General features: G+C 40.7%; 1 protein-coding gene across 2 annotated transcripts in view; it reads left to right on the top strand.

Moving 5' to 3' along the window:
* LOC100767269 (cadherin-6) overlaps window positions 1-19,675 on the top strand; it is a 56,366-nt gene that overhangs the window by 21,752 nt on the left and 14,939 nt on the right. The window contains exons 2-6 of one of the 2 annotated variants that reach the window (XM_035439146.1): window positions 4,901-5,195; window positions 8,862-8,981; window positions 11,489-11,656; window positions 15,081-15,268; window positions 17,587-17,840. In XM_035439146.1, the coding sequence (XP_035295037.1) occupies window positions 4,901-5,195; window positions 8,862-8,981; window positions 11,489-11,656; window positions 15,081-15,268; window positions 17,587-17,840 (1,025 nt within the window). The remainder of the gene's footprint in view (window positions 1-4,900; window positions 5,196-8,861; window positions 8,982-11,488; window positions 11,657-15,080; window positions 15,269-17,586; window positions 17,841-19,675) is intronic. The other variant, XM_035439147.1, reaches the window with a different exon arrangement.

Genomic DNA, 19,675 nt, shown 5'->3' with positions numbered 1-19,675 from the left:
AACTCATGTAGAATCATTAACACTCATGTAGTAAAATATATGATATGAAATTTTTAACAAGTTTTATTTACCCAATCCTATAATCACTAAAATGGAATCATTTTTTTGTGACTTGCCATCCTGCAGGATTCAATTTCTTTCTAATGTAAAATCTACCCATCAGATCTTCCCAGCCTTCACTATATTAAGTGAATTTACTGTGTGGTTACTTTTCTAATGCTGTGATGAGACACCATGACCAAGACAGCTTACAAATGAAAGCGTCTAACTGGAGTCTCACAGTTTCAGAGGGTCAGTCCATGACCATCATGCTGGGGAGCAAGGCAGAAAGCAGGCAGGCGTGATGCTAGAGCAGTAGCTGAGAGCTGCATCTGATCCACAACCACTAAGCCCAGAGAGAGAGAGAGACAGAGACATAGAGAGACAGAGAGACAGAGACTGGGCCTGGCATGGGCCTTTGAAACCTCAAAGCCTGCCCCCAGTGACACACCTCCTCCAACAAGTCCATACCTCCTAATATTTCCCAAAACAGTTCCATCAACTGGGGACCAAGCATTCAAATATAAAAGCTTATGGGAGCCATTCTCATTCAAACCACCACAGCGCATTATATAGGAAGATGTATAAATATATACAAACAGATACAGTAATATCAAATAAGACTTATTTTGGCATAAGTTGATGATAGACTCATTTCCTAGTTCAAAAATGATATTCATGACTTCTCAGCCTTTTTGATGAGATCAAATGTCAAGTGATGTTTAATCTACTAACCACATCTCAGATGAGCAACTATCCCTTCCTTAAAAGGCCACACTACATTCTTCCTACTTTGTATAAACATATTAACCATAACCCAGTCTTGTTTCAGCCAACCATCACATATTCCCTTCCATAAACTCTCTTCTGACTATTGCAGGCTTATGTGGTGCCATCTATCGAATCTTAGGCTTAGACTCTGTTTTCCACCTCTACAGTGAGTGCTCTGAGAAGAGTCAATTTTGGACACTGACTCAGAGATTCACTAAGTGACTCATAGGAATGGGAGTAATATCGCAGCATTAGCTGGCTTCACAGACTACTAAAAATCTATACAATTAATGTCATGCCCTTGAATTTAATTCAAAATTAAGCTGCAAGTTGGTACATGTGGCTGATAAAAGGATGTTCTATTCCCAGGGACAGCCCCTCAGGCAATGATGCCGCCATGGGGCCATGCAACAGAGATCCCTATATCTGTTTTCCAAGACACTGCATTCGCTGTTGTTGTTGTTGTTGTTGTTGTTGTTGTTGTTGTTTTAAAGTTAACAGAGAAATGTTATCAGAGCGCTGTCTGGCTGAAAGTGTCACAGATACAGTAGTAAGAAACCCTGCCCACTGCCACAGGTGAGATGAGACTTCTGGAGGGAAGTGGCTAATTCTTACTTGATGGCGGAACATTAAAAGTGAACCAGATGATTAAACTTAATGGAACAGACACATTAAACTGAAATTAGTAAAAATATGCCTTGGGCAACCTACAACCTTTTATTTGTTGTTGTTTAACGTCTGTCTCTTCCAGTGGCCATGATAAATGACATCACAAAAGAAAAAATCTAATTAAAATCTAAGTGCTCAATAAACCCCTAATGTCTGCTTGTTGCCAGAAGACTCCAAGCACTGGAGTCTTCTGTTTTCTTTCTTTACCAAGAATAGAGAAAAAAGCTGGCCCCAGGAGTGTTCTGTGGAAGGGAGGAGAGTGAGGAGAGATGAGGGGCGGAGGGGAGTTTTGGCTCCCCGCACTTGTACTGTCAGACCCAGAAAGATCATGTTGTGGGCTGAGAGGCAGGGGGGGGAGGTTAAACTGTTTTATTATCAGGCCATGCCTGAGTGAAGAGATGCATGTTTCCCTCTGGTTTTCAAATATTGATAAATCAGAACAGTGATCTGCATCATAGTCCCTGTTCACACTTTCTGGCATCTCCCCTCTGCCTCTCTATCGTCTCAGGTGTTTGTAGTATAATTCATGGAAACGGTCACTTCTGACAGCTAAAAATAAGTTTCTGATTACTTTTACCTGAATAAATCTTGTGACCGGATATGGTATTCACCAACTAAGTGGGCAACAATTACACATTGAAGATGATGAAAGAAGCAGCCAAGGAGAGTCTATAACCTAGTGGAATAAAGAATAGAATAAATCACATGTAAAGACAGCAGTTGCCACCAGGTAGAAGAATACTGGCTTCTCCTAACAGATTTTACCACAAAGATAGGAAGTGTTTACAAAATTGGGTTTCCACGGTCCTCACACAAAGTTCTCAAAGTCAGAAGAGCAAAAAACATGCTGATGACAAACCCACAGCTGATGCTCATGCTCGTAGAGTATCATCTATTCAGATGGCCCTTTATAATTCATCAAACACATACCGTGATTTTATTGCATGTTTATGTGGCAATTAATGAGGTATTTGTATATGGCCTCTAATTAGTTCTTCACAGCCGCTTGTCCTGCAGCTCTTATTATCCTCATTTTACTGCTAAGAGGCCTGGCTTGGAAGCTTAATTGACTCTGCTGTGGTCTTACACCTGGTGAGGGACACAGTGAACGTGACCTGTACTTAGAACTTAGATGCACATCCCACATGTGGCACCCTGCTTCGGACCATGGCTGTTGACCACCGATGCTGACCATGGCTGCTCAGGAGCATGTATCCGAAGGGCAGCAGTAGTGCTTGCTTTACTCATGCATTAATAAAATGGCCTTTGAAGAGCTCTCTTCAGTCATTAGGATCTGTCAATGGAGAGTTAACTTCTCCCTAGTGCCTCTTTTCTATGTCGTGGTGGTTTCAGCACTTCCTTGGCGTGTCACGTTACACAAATCATAGAGCGCTCTTGTTTTACATTTCTTATTGCATTTGTCTCACTTCGAAGCAATTTCCTCCCTGTTCGCATTTTATCTTCCATTATTTCTGCCAAATTGCTTTCAAAGCTACTAATTGTATGAATAATATTCTCATTCTCAAATTCAGTGATCAACTCAGTGTAGCTGTGTGGCAGTGGCCATAGTTGTTCCAGCTCCAGAAATGAGGACATTGCACCAAATATTCTACAGGGCACCTTGCTGCCGCCAGAGTCTCATCTTTGACTCTCACTTGAGCTGGGTGTGATTTTGAAACACTACATAAATTGGAACTTTGGGTTTTCTGCCTCTACAGTGACAGGATTATAAAAGAAACTTTCTGGGAAAGCTGTCACAGGTTGTACCCAAAAAGCATTGCATTGAACGTTAAAGCTCCAGATAGTCATGTTAAACAAAGTCATGCCACATAAAGTCTGAAATTCAGACCCTTATTGTCATTCATATGTTAGTTAGTGACTCCAAGAAGGAGGCAGATCAGTTATTTCCCAAGTCACAGGACCAGAGAACTCTTACCCTCTGTGATCTATGCAGTAGATAGTCCACAGAACGTATGTTTGGGAAACTGCTTAGTTCATCAGTTCCCTTTTGCTTTGGGAGTATCTGCAGGTATTCTAGAACAGAGGTTCTCTTGGAGGTCCATAGGGAAATACAGATTTACATTATGACTTATGACAGTAGCAAAATTACAGTTATGAAGTAGCAATGAAATAATGTTATGGTTGGGGGTCCCCACAACATGAGGAACTGTATTAAGGGGTCACAGCATTCTAAAGGTTGAGAACCACTACTGCAGAAGCAGTCTGGAGCATTTCATGCAGAGTTAATCAGGACCATGGCTGTTTACTTACTGCATTTACCAGGCCATCCAGCTCCTCCATGTGAAGCCTGCAAGGAGACTCTGTAACTAACATGTCTGTGATCATGGATGCCTATGATTCCAGCTGTTAAACGGTCCTTCTCAACAACAACCAAACACATTGTGGGAAATCGTGAATAGAGTTAGACTGCTAAGAGACCTAAACTTTTGCTGGGTAGAGGGCAAAGAAATTTAGGAACCCAGGTCTGAAAGGAGATCTTTGGGTTAGGATACAAGAATGACTTCTCCAACTTAGGGTCATCACCTTGTACTCTTGTAGCTCCTCCACACATTCACTTAATCCTACACTTTCCTCTGGACCTTTTCACTAACAGTGAATCTTCATCATCCCTGCTTGGTTACTTTCAAGAGTGGGGTGGAGGGTCAGGTCTCACTACCTCATAAGGCTGGGAGTTTTAAGTTTAGGCTGTCTCTGCATATCAAAAGGCCTTTTCCTGTTTCCTACTAAATTCCGAGTGTCAGATGCCATTGTCCCATGGAACTGATGGACTGGCCAGTGACACGGTCTCAAGGGACTGCTGAAAGCAGTACTAAGGAGGTCTCTTCAATGTCTTAAACTGAAACAGACAAACGCATATCACTTCTCAGAAAGTGGATTTTAATTTCCATCCATTCATGTGATTGCCTAGGTTCCATAATTCACCTCAAGGCAGACTATCCCCACATGTCTCCAATGCAAACACCAATGTCCTTTTAAGTAGTGGAGCACTTGGAGAATGACTGTATAGACAGTGACCAGGAGAGTCCACTCACAGGGTCTGCCATCCACAGTGAAAAGATTCCTCCAGTCTAACTTATGTGGCCATGGGATCTTAAAATTGCTTCTGTCTTTAGTTTTCTCTTCTTCAAAATAAGAAAGATTGACAAATTTTCTATTTCATTCTGGAAAATTCTATGAGTAAGAAATGCGTGCATTAATGAGTGGTACTTTCTATTGGAGGGTTATGTAAGTAATTTTAAGTAGTTAAAAGAAAACCAAACATCTGTACAGCTGTACCTGCCTTTGGAAGCTGGTAATATCAAATAACAAACAGTTAAGATAGACTGCATGGTAAAAACGAAACAGTTTAGGATCACATGCTTGACTTTTATTTTCTTTAATTTTTTTTTCCCTACACTAGTTACATTCAGACCAGGATAGAGGAGATGGATCACTTAAATATATCCTTTCAGGAGATGGGGCAGGAGATCTCTTCATTATCAATGAAAACACAGGCGACATACAGGCCACCAAGAGGCTGGACAGGGAAGAAAAACCGGTTTACATCCTTCGAGCTCAAGCTGTCAACAGAAGGACAGGGAGGCCCGTAGAGCCTGAGTCTGAATTCATCATTAAGATCCATGACATCAATGACAATGAGCCAATATTCACCAAGGATGTTTATACAGCGACGGTCCCTGAGATGGCTGATGTTGGTGAGTAAGATGCTAATTTGACAGAGTAAGGTCCCCACACCCACAAAGGGAAGAACCCTGAGCCAAATTTAATGAAAGAATTTAGAAGCCAAATCCCAAAACTACCATCTGTCCTTTTCATAAGTGCACCCCATTGTCTAATGTCACCCTAGTCTTATCTTTGGCTGCTATAAGAAAAGGGCATTTCCTATACTGATAAGGGTATAACGGCAACAGGGAGAGACTGGGAGTGAGCAAGGGAGGCCATCTCATCTGCTTTCTCTCCCAGTTTCTTGGACTGAAAGACAGCAGCCTTGTCTATTCCTCTCAGCCAACATCACAATTAGTCTGGGGCAGGAGGCCATCTTCCCAGTTAAAAATTGAAGCCTGAATTTCCAGTCCAGCCTCAAAAATGCTGATAGGGCCATAAAGATGACTCAGCAGGTAAAGGCACTTACCTCAAAGGCCTGATGCCCTGAGTTCAATACCAGACCCACCTGAAAGTGGGAGGAGAGAATGGACTCCATAAAAATGCTCTCTGCTCTGGCACTCACACACAGTGATAAGAAATTTGTTTAATACCAAAAAATAATAATAATGGTAGTTGCATTGAGTAACTGAATTTGGGAGAAAGACTCCAAGAAAGCTTTTTTGTTTTTTCAAATCTACAAATAATATGCAGATAGTAAAAATGTCCATGAGCTTTAATACAGAGGATTAATATTGCATACACTACTTCACTATCAAGTTTAAGTTATATGGACTTAACTTTGTTTAAGCTAGAAGGAAGTAAATAGGAATTAAAGAAAGGAATAAGTTCTACTACTATCTCTCTTAGAAGCTTTAATATACTTCATAGGACACAATGACACACTCCAAACCACTATGGGGAAAGGTTGTTTTTATTTTCACTCTGCCAACTTCAAAAAGGCTGAAATTACAGAATAAATTTTCTCTGGCATCAATTAGATATGAAATGTATCTAAAGTTCAGAGGTCCAAAATTTGAAAAATATTCAGTCTGGAGAAGTGATTGTAAAGCTGACAATTCTTCCTCCTGAGGAAGAAATTGTCACATTATTTGAAGCCACTTTTTCTGTTAGAAAAATCTGAAGCCATCATCAAAACAAAGAAAGGAGTTGGGATTATTTTTAAAGAACCTTTTTTTTTTTTCTTGGATGGATTGGAGGACATTTTTCTTGTAGGTGGTAAAATTGTCACTGGTACCACCTGAACAAAATGCAATGCCCTGCACTGCTCTTAGAGAGTGTCACTCACTTTTAAAGCCACGAAAGAATTAAATATACATTACAAATATTTGGGAGAAAGCCCAAATTACATGTCTAGAGAATCACTATTGGCATAGACAAAAGAGTCTTGAAAAAAATGTATATAAAGGGAATGGGACAACAGCAAAGGGTTGAAGTGAACTTCAGTATCAAATTAGAAACTGTCTCCACTAATAGCCAGCAGTGTAGCCTTGGGCAAATTACTTGATTTATCTGATCTTCATTTCTTTGATCCTCCAATTCCACATCTACAAAAAATAAATAATATATGTCTTCTCCCAAAGGATAATCATGAGGATTAAATAAGAAAACAGGAGTAGAGCCTCTCCTTCAGTAGCTGCTCCTAATGGGTGCTTAGAACACCAGATAATCACATTCCAAAGGCAAGCAGAACTTATATTAATGCAAATAAGAATTTGGGTGTTTGTTGACTTCTATTAGCTCTCCTTCTAAAGTCGTAGGAGGCTCTCACTCTGGCCACTTAACCTGCCAAATTGCAAGGGTGGGTATTGTGTCTCATGTCTCCACAGGATACAGTGAGAGCCAGCACATCCAACCCTAGCACAGTGCACTCTATTTGTTTAATAAATGAAATGGTTAGATATTACAAAAGCAATTTTAAAATTCTTTCATTCTCTGCATGGAACTTCCCTGCCCTTCTCAAAGACAGAACAACTACTGCCTGTCTGATAGGAATACCAAAAGGCAGAGGGGTTTTTTGGAACTTTTCACCCATATAACCGACATGCAAACACACACATGAAATTAGTATGGCCTTAAGGCACTGTAGGAATACTTCAAAAGTTTTTAGATATGGGTCCACAAAGAATGCCCGCCTAAACCACTATAGCTACCTTTGTTCTTTTAATCTTAATTTGAAATTATACTATCAGATGTTTACAGTGTCTTATCCCAGTCAACTAATGTTTGGTTTGGTTTTTGAAACTTGTAGCCCAGGCTAACCTTGAACTCACATTATAGCATAGGATGACCTTGAACTTCTGATCATCTAAGTTCTACCTCTGTGGGGCATGAGATTACAGGTGTGTCATTACACCTGGTTTATTTGGAGTAGGGGTTTGAACCTGGAACTTCCTACATGTACTTTATCACCAGCCCTAACTAATTCTTTATCTGATCTAAACTACTCCTTTTAAAGGTTCAAAATCTTTCAGCCTCTTAGAATTATCAAATATTTGAAGAACCCATAATAGGAAACCTGACTCAAACTAGTTTAAACAATGAAAATAATTGCTGGTCATAGTATTTAAAGCAAAGTGAGCTTTGGAAAAATTTGATCTGGATCCTGGCTACTTGGTGGTTTTCTGTTCTATTCAGCTCTGTTCCCAGGCTGGCATATCTAACATCACAAAAGCTGCTACAATTGTGACTTCATGTGCCACATTTCAGGCCAAGACAAAGGGTCTCTAGGACACAGAATTTCAGCAAAATTAAAAAGTGGCCACCCACTAGACAACACCTAATAGAATTCCTGTAGACAAAGTAATTCAAGAGGCTGATTGTCTCTAGATACTTAACTTAGTCCTAAGTAACTTGAAAGAACCCTTGAAGCAAGAGTCCAGTAACATCCCATCACAGGAGATGGGTATGACTCACCTCTACCCAAGGCTGCCCTTCTCTTTAACCTACTCCTTACTCCATTCATTGATGTGAATCTGATCCCTTTCAAGTGAAGGATCAATGGCTTCCTAACAACATATATTGTACTATGATTCTCCACTCCTTTGTCATGGAAGCTGGTATTCTAGTTGACTTTATATTGCTGTGATAAAAGACTGTGACTTTCAGGTTACAGTCTATCATCAAAGGAAATCAAGATGGGAACCTGGTGGCAGGAACTGAAGCAGAGACCATGGAGGAGTGATGCTCACTAGCTTGCCTTGTGTGGCCTGCTCATCTTGCTTTCTCATACAAATCCAGAACCTCTTGCCCAGGGGTAGCACAGCTCACAGTGGGCTATGCCCTTCCATATCAACCATCAATCAGCAATATGCCCCAGATATGCCTACAGGCCAATCCAATGGAGGCAATTAAATTGAGGTTCCAGCTTTCAGGGAATTCTTGTTTGTGTCAAGTTGACAAAAAACTAACCAGCATAACAAGATGGCTCAGTACAAAGATACTTCCTTCCAAGACTGATGACCTAAATTTGATCTTCAGGTTCACACAATGGAAAGAAAGTATTTCTACAAGTTGTCCTCTGAACTCCATTCATGCACAATGGCAAGTGTGAGCCATCACATGCACACAAATATACACATACACCAAAATGTAATTTAACTTTTTAACTAATCAAGATCATGTTTTCTTCATATACACATGAGCCAAGTAACATAATGGGCCCTTCTTTGTTTTCAGCTACGTTTCTGTCTTTGCAGGCACGTTTGTAGTCCAAGTCACTGCAACTGATGCTGATGACCCAACGTATGGGAACAGTGCTAAAGTTGTCTATAGCATCCTACAGGGACAGCCCTACTTTTCAGTGGAGTCGGAAACAGGTTAGAATACTTTCTTCATCTCCTGGTCTGCGTTCTGTAATTTTAACTGGCATGTTCAGCTGACCTAGCATATTGTTTAATGAAAACAATTAGCATGATTGGATTTTCCTTGTGTTCCTCTGCCAAACTCTAATGATTTATTTGTAAGCATGGCATCCAGATAATTTTAATAAAGAAATAGGCAGTGAGTCTTTTACACCACACATATAGAATAGAGCCCTTCCTTTCTTTTTCCATCCAGTTTGGCAAGAAGCTGAAGGAGTGGCCCTTTCTGAGAGTGGCTAAACCTATTATCAGAAATCCTGGGTCCTCTTTTCTCTTTCCTACTTGATGGTGCCACGTCTCTCTGTTCTGCTCCAAAGCTAGGTATAGCCATGGGATATATTTACACAAATGAAATGTGGCAGCGAGATAAGTCACTTCCAAGCAGAGTTGTACACTATCTGTCACATACCCTTCCCCTGGTCACAGTGATCATGGAAACCCTTGTTGAGACGGGGCCTCAGCCGGGATGCCAGAGTGTTACTAGGAGCAGAGATCCCTGCCTGCCTTTTCAGAGCATGAGTCAGAATTGAACCATAACTCTGTCACACCACTGAGATTTTTGTCTCATTCTGATGTCGTGGTCTAGCCCATCCTGTCCAACACATCCCTGGCCCAACAAATCAGCTTGCCTTATGGAATCTTTTTTATGGCATCTTATTTTTCTGAATTTGCCCTGCAGAGTCTAAGTGAGATGCTGGACTCACTGCGGCCTGTCACAGATGCCAATGAGAAGAGACAGGAACTGAATCTTTAAAACGGCTTTATTCTAAGAGCTGGCAATATGAGAAGACAGTAGATTAACATCAAAAAAAAAAAAAAAAAAAAAAAAAAAAGCTGTCTTCCATCTCATCCCCCATCAGCAGACTACAGGAGCAAGCATAACAAAGAAAGCCAGTCGTTTTGGAGCTCAGCCTGCCCTCTGGTCAGATGGCCAGACATGTTTCTGAGAACTTTGATGCCTATGCTTCTACCGTTGTCATCTCTTGCAGCCTCCCCTAGTTTTGTGGATGTTTGGGGCTCGGGCACTTCTTGAAATGCTTAGTCAAGTTAGTTGATATCAACCTTGTTCTCCAGGGGCATTTGGGCTTTCAGGGGGGTCAACTCAGAACAAACCAAGCATTGACAGTGTGTGCTTGCTAAGCTATAAATAGCACAGAGGTGCCAAGGCCTCTCCACAATACAGAGCACAAGTGTGTCTCATAATGCAGAATACAAAAGCTGTCTCTGTCCAAAGCGCCATGCTATCAGGTGGTTTGTTTTTCAGTACAAAGCATTTGTATTATACAGGAGATTCTATACATATTTTGAATCAAGTTCCTTTCATATATTTTTTTTTCAAACACTCTTTATTTTAAGCCAGAGCTTTTCTGGGTTACTACATCCAGCTAGAGATCTATGTGTGAAAAGGTGAATGAACCTGGAAAGAATCCCAAGGAGAGAGAAAATGTTGAGTTGAAAAACAATGAGAATGAAGAATTAGAATTACCCTACTTAAAGGACAAAAGGCTAAGGTGATTTCCTGTGTTTAAATAAAGAAGAACCATTATTTGGAGAAGAGAGAGCCGCTACTCCTTGACGCCAAGACTCTGGGAATAAAATTGACCTGTTGTCTGAGGCATTCTTGTTAAAAAGGAAGAAAAGATATTTTCGGCTTCATTAGTGGTTAAGCATGAGAATGTGAGACCGGAGAGGGTTACAAAGCCTACTCCAGTGATTTTTAAAGGAAAGTTAATTTAAGCATAAACACTCTACAGAGATTAGGCAAACTTTGAGAAATTCTTTCAAGTCATTATCTAACTGCCTAACAGTAGAGACAACTTTAACCTATCTATCTTTAAAATGTTGGTTGCTGTAGGGATTGCCGGGATGCAGTTCTCATTCCCTGTAAGAAATCCCAAATTCTCCAGGATCACACAAGATCATAATCAGGAGGAACCTCGGGTCATTTTCCTTAGCCCATAGTTTTGTGGCTTATAAAACCCACAGAACATTCATTATAGTAGGTACTCTTGAGGAGCAATTAGCCAGGTTGATAATGTGAAACTCTGGTGTCAGCTCAGGCATATGGCTTTCTAAACTATCCTCTCAGAGTACCCCAATGCTTTTTATCTAGCAGCAAGTGTGGTATGTCCTCTCATGCCACATGCCAGTTGTACTTTCCAATGTCATCCTACGACATTTATATTGTACTACTCATGGTCTCTTTTGCCCGGGCATTCACTTGTGCTTGTTTTCATTCTCCTTGTATTACAGGCTTTTTAATGAGTATCTCTCCCCCTGTGTGATTGTAATTTCCTTCAGTAGAAAGGCTGCATATAATCATCTTTATATCACAGTGACATCTGCATAGTGTTTTGCATATTGTGGGTGACAGTCTACATTTGTTTGCATAAATAAATGATTCCATAAAATACTGTTAATGCCTCCCCTTCCACTCCTGAATTTCAATTTCACATCCATAGGTATCATCAAGACAGCGTTGCTCAACATGGATCGAGAAAACCGAGAACAGTACCAAGTGGTGATTCAAGCCAAGGACATGGGTGGCCAGATGGGAGGACTGTCGGGGACCACCACCGTCAACATCACCCTGACAGATGTCAATGACAACCCACCCCGTTTTCCCCAGAGTAGGGACATTTGATTGAACAGATTTCTCCAATATGCTTTTGTAAAATTTTGCCTTTAAGAATATTTCCATTGCTGGCACTGCTGTCAAAATCACTGGACTTAGGAAGAATTGGCACTTTTATTAAAATTATTTAAATGAGTTGAAAACACCACTTATGCTCAGGAAGTGTGAATGCTTATGCCCTGCCATTGGTAATTAGCTGAGTGATTCCTGATATGGCTGCTGTTGTAAAAGCAACAGCATTGCTGTCTCTTCCCTTATTAAAATGACTACCATAGACATAAATTTGCCTGAGCAAAGGATATATATACAAGTGTGCTGCTGTTTGTTAGGAAAAAGTTGACTTTATGTTTTTATGAACTAAATCAGGCATGTAATCTCTGCTAAATGCTCACAAAGTTTTGCAAGGAAGGATTTATCATTTTCCTAGTTCTAAAAATACAGCTGGAGAAGTTGCTATGTGCTTAATCCATTTGTAGTCATAGTTTTTTTTTTTTTTTACAATCATGGTTAATTGAGATACTGAAAATCAACTCAGATATCATTAACTGTCATTACCAAGTGAGAAGAAAAAACAAGACCCATGAATATTGCCTTTCTGTCGAGCATCACGCTAGACTTTCACATCCAGCCACCCAGGGGGAACTGGTTGTAATGCAATTTTCCCTTCAAAGACAGATGCCTTTGGGACCATGCTTCCCTGAAAAACTTATCTGAATTGTTAAACAAAACAATGTAGCTGGATATGGTGACTTACAAGTACCATCCTAGTACTAGGACAGCTGTGGTGGCTTCCAGGCTGCGCTCCATAGACAGTTCATACCAGCCTAGGAAGACCCCATTTTTTTAAAAAGAAGGGGACTAAAGAGAATGAGTTGGCAATTGGTTTAGAGGCTCTTCCAGAGAATTCAGGTCCAGGTGGAGCCTCACAATGGCCTTTAAGTCCAGTGCCAAGAGATACAACGCCCTCTTCTGGCCTCTGCAACCACCCAAACACACATAGCAGACAGACACACAGACATGTACACATACAGAAAAATAAAATTAATAAAAAACAAACCTTTTTAAAAGAAGTAGAAGGAAGGAATGAGAAAAGGGAAGAGGGAGGGAAGGAAGAAGGAAAGAAGGGAAGAAGGGAGGGGAAGGGAGGGAGAAGTGGGGGAGAGGAAAACCCACTTACTCTACTGTGGCATTTTTTAAACAACCAGCTAATGCAGGCTTCCTTTAGAATGGAGAGCCAAATGATCAATACGACACAGTTTCATCTTTTTATTCTCCAAGTATATAATCAGCTAACTAGATGCCAAAAACAGAATAGCTAATAATTTATAATATAGGCAGAAAAAAGTTTTATGAGCCCTAAAATTTCTCCATACAGGCCTAAATGAAAATAGCATGCTCCCCAGTGCTTTGCTCTGGGGAGGATAACGCAAGGGTGTCTGGCACTTGGCCCTATGGGGATTTGTCACTTGTCCTGCTCTTTCCTTACATTGCCTGTTACCTACTGTCAGACCATGTGCCAAAGCAAGGGAAAAGAGAGTGCAGAACAATCTAGAGAAATAATATATTTTGTTATTTTACAAACCAGGAGCCCAATATTCAGGGAATTTGCATCATTGAAGACCTATATATATTTCAGTGGTGCATAGATAGTCTGGTGGGGTTTTTTTTTGTTGTTGTTGTTCTAAAATCATGCATGAATAAATGGCAAGTGTTAATTGCCATTTATTACAGCATTTTTCTTTATGTAATATATATATATATATCTAATATTTATATATTATGCTTCTATAACAATATGTAAACATGTATAATCTTGTTTTGAGACAGCCTCACTGTGTAGACCAGGCTGGCTAATTCAAAGCCTGAATTGAATAAATTTCAGAAGGCAGCTATGTTCACCACTTTACCATCAATGCTAAAATAATTTTTGTTTCTATACACACACACATACATACATACATACACACATAAACACACATACATATACATATACATACAAACACACACACACACACACACACACACACACACACACACTAAGTATATGTTGGTCTGCAAGATTGTCCAATAAAAGCACAAACTCACATGCTATCTTTAAACTAATTTTTGCAATATGAGGGTATTTAAAAAGAGCAGCATCTGGCCAGGCGTTGGTGGCATACGCCTTTAATCCCAGCACTCGGGAGGCAGAGGCAGGTGGATCTCTGTGAGTTCGAGGCCAGCCTGGTCTCCAGAGCGAGTGCCAGGATAGGCTCCAAAGCTACACAGAGAAACCCTGTCTCAAAATAAAAAAAAAAGAGCAGCATCTACAAAGTACAATTTTAGATTAGAAATAAAAATAAAAGAATGCTGACAGAGGTGGTGGTGCACACTTTTAATCAGGAAGAGGCAAGCAGATTTCTATGAGTTCAAGGCCAGCCTGGTCTACCCAGTGAGGCTGTCTCAAAACAAGATTATACATGTTTACATATTGTTATAGAAGCATAATATATAAATATTAGTATATATATTACATAAAGAAAAATGCTGTAATGAAAGTAAGAGTGAAAGAATGAGTTAGTCAAAGGAAAAGGATGGAGAATTCCATTGCTCAGTGTACTTCCCTGTATCCCTAACTGCATCTAGATCCAGTTCAGATTATTAGTCAAATCGTGGCTACTTGAGCACTTTTTTCCAAATTGCCATAATTTTCTTCCACCTTCAGCTAGTATTATCAAGGTCAGGAAGAAGCCCTGTTAAGAACATATAGTAATTGGCTTCAAGTCGGTCCAGGTTAGGTTTTCTATTCTTTCTGCTCTATTACCTTCCTGGGGCTTTTGAAACCCTCCTCTCCCCGTTAGTCTCAAAACGACACAATGAACTGGGGAGCTTGTTTACAGAACAAGAAAAAAGCACCCCATTTGCAAGGAGAGAGACCATGAAATAGAAGGAGGTGTCTGATTATCACAATAATAAAGACTTAAGGAGGACAGGGCACCATTAATTATTTTGAAGAAAGCATAAGTCTGTTTCTACCCATCGTGAGGTCTTCAAGGCATCTCCCCTCAGCCACGATTGGGCTTTCTATGGCTTTACTTATTGCCAAGCACAACACCAAAATATTATTTAAAATATCTTTATTGCCATATATTATTATACTGGTTTTTTCTTAATAAAAAATGTGTTATTACAGATAGTCTATTATTGTGCCCAGTTTACACGTTAAACTTTATCAAAGATATGTATATATTAAAGATAAACACAGAAAATATAGGGTACTTAACCTGCACTAAACCCTTTCTTTAGGATTTAGTACTAGTTGCACTTAGGACTCTACTGGGGATCTTTAATGCACCCCTAATTGTAAGAGTAAACTGCATATTGGGGTAGATAGAGTATCTCCTAGTCTCTGCCTCACTTGTCTGTTTGGTGATTAATAGGTACGTACCAGTTTAAAACCCCCGAGTCCTCTCCACCGGGTACACCGATTGGCAGGATCAAAGCCAGTGATGCTGATGTGGGAGAAAACGCAGAGATCGAGTACAGCATCACAGATGGTGAGGGGCAAGATATGTTTGACGTCATCACCGACCAGGAAACCCAGGAAGGGATAATAACTGTCAAAAAGGTAATGGCATTGATGTGGATATTTGTTACAACTCCCAGGACAGAGGAGATGGCTCTGTGAATAAAGTACTTGTACAAGTCCAGGTCCCCAAGTCTGTGTATCATGGCACATGGTGGCAACTCAGGTTTGGAGGAGTGGTGGAGAAAGAAACCTTGGAGGCTCCCTGACCAGGCAGTCTGGCAAAAATAAGGGTCCGAGTGACAGAAGGAATGATATTGACCTCTGACTTCTTGTCTCCAAACACAAAGATGCAGAGTGTATATGCATACACACACACACACACACACACACACACACACGCACACGCACACGCACACGCACACGCACACGCACACGCACACGCACATGCACACACACAGCATGCACACATAGAAAAGGAGAGATAAGGAGATGTAAACACAACTCTGAATTAGATTTATTCAACTCTAAATACTATTGTTTAGCAAGAGGAAGAATAGGCTATTTATGGGTGCCTCTACAAATAACATAGCTATAAAACAAGATAAAACTCTTAATGTCTTACCAATAAGAGTGCTTCCCTTTGCTCCCAAGGACAATGACAATCTCCTCAGAACATTTCTTCAGATTCTTCTTTTACTCACTCTTTAAAAACACCGATTCTAATTGCACTGAGATCTCCTGGATTGACATTTAGTAGTCAAAAGTAATTTTATATATTCATTGCTTCTATTACTTTCAATAAATTTCTACTAAATATCCTCTAAGTAAATAATAGAAACAAATGGAATGCATAGAAATGATTAAATAAATTACATAAACAGTAAAATAGACAATACCACATGTCATTGTGGGTACTTACAACAGAAGATCTCTGCTGTCCTAGAACCTACAGGCCAGGAGGGAATAAACAAGAAGTGAAGAAACCACTAAATGAATATGTACATGCAAACCGTGAAATGTGCATTGAAGGAAAGGCTTAGTGCAAGCAAGGGGCAAGATGACCTGAATTAGAGAGCGAGCATATTCAGAGACCACACATTTATGCAAATGAGGAAATTTCACATGACCCCTTCAGTTACTTTCCAGAACATGAGGTCATCAAATCTCCTCCTCACCAGCATGCTTGTGTGCTAGTTGACCTCTCAAAATTGGCTGGCACCACAGAGCACTAAACCAAAATGTGGCCATGGTTAAAACCAACAAATTGTGTGCTTCGGGGCTAAAAGAATTGATTTAGGTTAATTCTCATTGATTTCTCTTTTGTCATGCATAGTACAATAGCTTCTCCCTCCCTTGGCCCACTGTGGATTGCTACTGAACATAAGCATGGTGGATGTAAATAACAAGAAAAATTTCCCTCTTAAGAACATGTCTGAATATCTGGAAGCACAATAAAACATGCTTAAGCGACACTCAGACCAGTGTCTTAGACCCTGATATGATTAGGAAGCCCATTACTGTGCATTAACCTTTTTAATTTCCTCGGTGCCTTATCAGATTCAAACTGAAATTTTGCCTCGCCGACTAAATCACATTCGTCTTGATTAATAGTGTTTCTAGCGAGCCTTGTCATGATATCATCTGAAACTACATGTCAGCAATATGCATTTGGGTTCACTACGTCTTCAAAAGCAAAATCTTTTCCTAAAGGTCTTTGACAACAGGGATCATTGCCTTCTTTGGCAAGTAATTAGCCCTTGTGAGGATACTGAGGAAAGCTTTTTACTAACTCCTGCAAAAACAACTTACTTAGTCTGAATGGGCAAGAGAGAGTCACTGTGCCAACCTGTGGGTCACAATTCTGGCTCCACTCAGATTCCCCTGAAGCTGTTTAAAAATACAGATAAGCATCTCCACCGGAGAAAGTTTGGTTTAGTAGGTAAAAGTGGGGCCCTAGGCATTGACAAGTTGTAAACACCCAGGAGGTAGAGCCAGATATGAGAACCCTTGGCAAAATGGTCTACTACATGCTACCACTCTGCCCTTGGCAATGCCCTCTATTAAAACCCAATGTAATTTAAAGGAGAGAGAGGCTGAAACAGATCCCTGTGCCCAATTCCCTTACTGCCCAGATGCATAGCGATAGCGCCTGGGTACCCACTTTTCTGTGGACATTTGGGCTGTACTTCTATCATGGCAGCATCATGGTTTTTCACAGCCTATGTAATAGCTTCCTTACTAATGCTGTAGGGTGCGGGAAAAATACTGATCTCAACTTACCTTTGCTACCTCTGCCCAACATTGCAACAATGTGTGGTAATTTCCTGAAGCAGCCCGATCGCATTCATTTATCAGAGATTCGCACTAAAATGGTTTGTGCCTTGCCTCTCTGTGTGTTGCATCACTTCCTTCTGAAGCTCTTGGATTTCGAAAAGAAGAAAGTATACACCCTCAAGGTGGAAGCCTCCAATCCCCACGTCGAGCCCCGATTTCTCTACCTGGGTCCCTTCAAAGACTCAGCCACAGTAAGAATCGTGGTAGACGATGTGGATGAGCCTCCAGTCTTCAGCAAACTGGCCTACATCCTACAGATCCGAGAAGACGCTCAGATAAATACAACCATAGGCTCAGTCTCAGCTCAGGATCCTGATGCCGCCAGAAATCCCGTCAAGTAAGTGCGCCTCAGGGACATCTCTTTCATAAGTTAAGTCCATTTTTTTTTTGTCCAAACAACCGCCTCCTCCTTAGAAAAGAGGAATACTCTTTCCAAATAGACAGCTATGTTTTCCTGAAAAACGGTTCCAAATAGCACCTTTAACTGTCCTTGCTCACTGCATAAATATTGTTTTAGTAACAGCATAAACCTCAAGTACACAAAAGTTGAGAGGAAAGAAACATTAAGAGGAGAGATACAGCAGGAGTTTGCTGTTTAAGTGAGGTGATATAAGGTGGTGCACCTGATTGACCTGTGCTCTTTGAAAGGTTTAAGATGATTTACTGAAAAGTGGAACAGAGAAATAAAGCAGCCACTGAGCTTGATAACCAGCATGCTTTTCAGGGCCTGGGGGACCTATCATGTAACACTTAGAGGCAGCATTATGATCCGTTTAGATGAATAATTGCCCCCTTGCATATGTAAATAAAAACAAGAACTGTTTTGTGATATGTCTGTGAAATGCTGGAGAAATTAATAGGGTAGACTCCAAATGAATGATCCATAAACAAGCTCCATCTTACCTGTGCTTTGCTGGCTCCTTAGTTATAAATCAGGTGGCAAGAAAGCCCCATTGCTCTTTGAGGCCACTGACATCTTGGGAATTATAGAATCATATGTAAATCCTGGAAGGAACCAGCTCCCAACCATTAACCAGTGGCTCAGTAGAATAAATGAAAATAGTGCTAAATCAGAGTGCTGTGGTGTAAATCATTCTGTAGAGATTCTTGCCAGTGAGCCCACAGACATATTTGGATCAGGGTACCTGCCACACACACCACGTCCATTGCATTCATAAGGGAACTCTATGAGGTCCCCATATAGAGAACTTACAGAGAAACATAAACAATGGATAAATATGCAATAGGTCAGATGAAGAAATTCTAAGAATCAGATTAACGGTGAGACTGTTTAAGATGGTGTGACCAGACTTAGCCTTCTTGGCAGGAAATTTATGCAGTAAAGATTTGAAAACAAAAATGTAGGGATGAGCCATGTGGAATCCTAGGGGAAGATCTGCCAAAGGGGAAGAAGAGGGCTAATGCCAGAGATGACTTACTCTGTTCTAAGAGTGGCTAAGAGGTCTGCATGTCTAGGAGAAGACAAAGAGGAAATGGAGAGGGGGAGAAGGGAAAGAAAGGAGGGAGAGGAAGAGAGAGAAGAAAGAGAATGGGGAGAGAGAAAGGGAGGGAATGAGAGAGGGAGAGAGAGAGAGAGAGAGAGAGAGAGAGAGAGAGAGAGAGAGAGAGAGAAGGGAGGAGGAAGTAGAGGGGGTCAATTAGGAGGCAGCAGGGCCGTTTGCCACAGTGGAGTTTGTGGGTAAAGCCTGAATTGTTATCCAATTGAGGTGAGAAGCCATCTGGAAGCTTTGAATAGAAGAGCAACCTAATCCCAAACTACATTTTAAAAGGGTCATTCTGCCTGTTATGTGGAGAATGTTATTGCAGATAAAAGAATGCATAACTCTAAGTAAATGTTCTCTAGCATCCGGTCCCCTTTGTTCTGGTCAAATCTCATGGCACCCTCATATCAAAACACACAGATGTCTGCTCTATTCTCAGGGCACAGAGAGCCAGGCTCTATCTATCTTCTGGAAGATCTATGACACACTAAAGATGGCTGGGTCCATCAGTGTAGTCCTGTGTGAGCTCCATGGGCCCAGTATTTCCCCATGTAAATGTGAGATGCTTGATCAGGGAAATGAATGGCAGCCTTCATTTCCACAGTGCACACACTTTAGGTACTTTCACAACTGTTCTGTCCCTTGGAGCTCGTTTTAAGAGTGGGAGGGG

The sequence above is a fragment of the Cricetulus griseus genome, chromosome 2 (genome assembly GCF_003668045.3).
Source record: "Cricetulus griseus strain 17A/GY chromosome 2, alternate assembly CriGri-PICRH-1.0, whole genome shotgun sequence".
Taxonomy (NCBI): domain Eukaryota; kingdom Metazoa; phylum Chordata; class Mammalia; order Rodentia; family Cricetidae; genus Cricetulus; species Cricetulus griseus.
The sequence above is the reverse complement of the archived record's forward strand: the minus strand, read 5'-3'. Positions and strand labels throughout refer to the sequence as shown.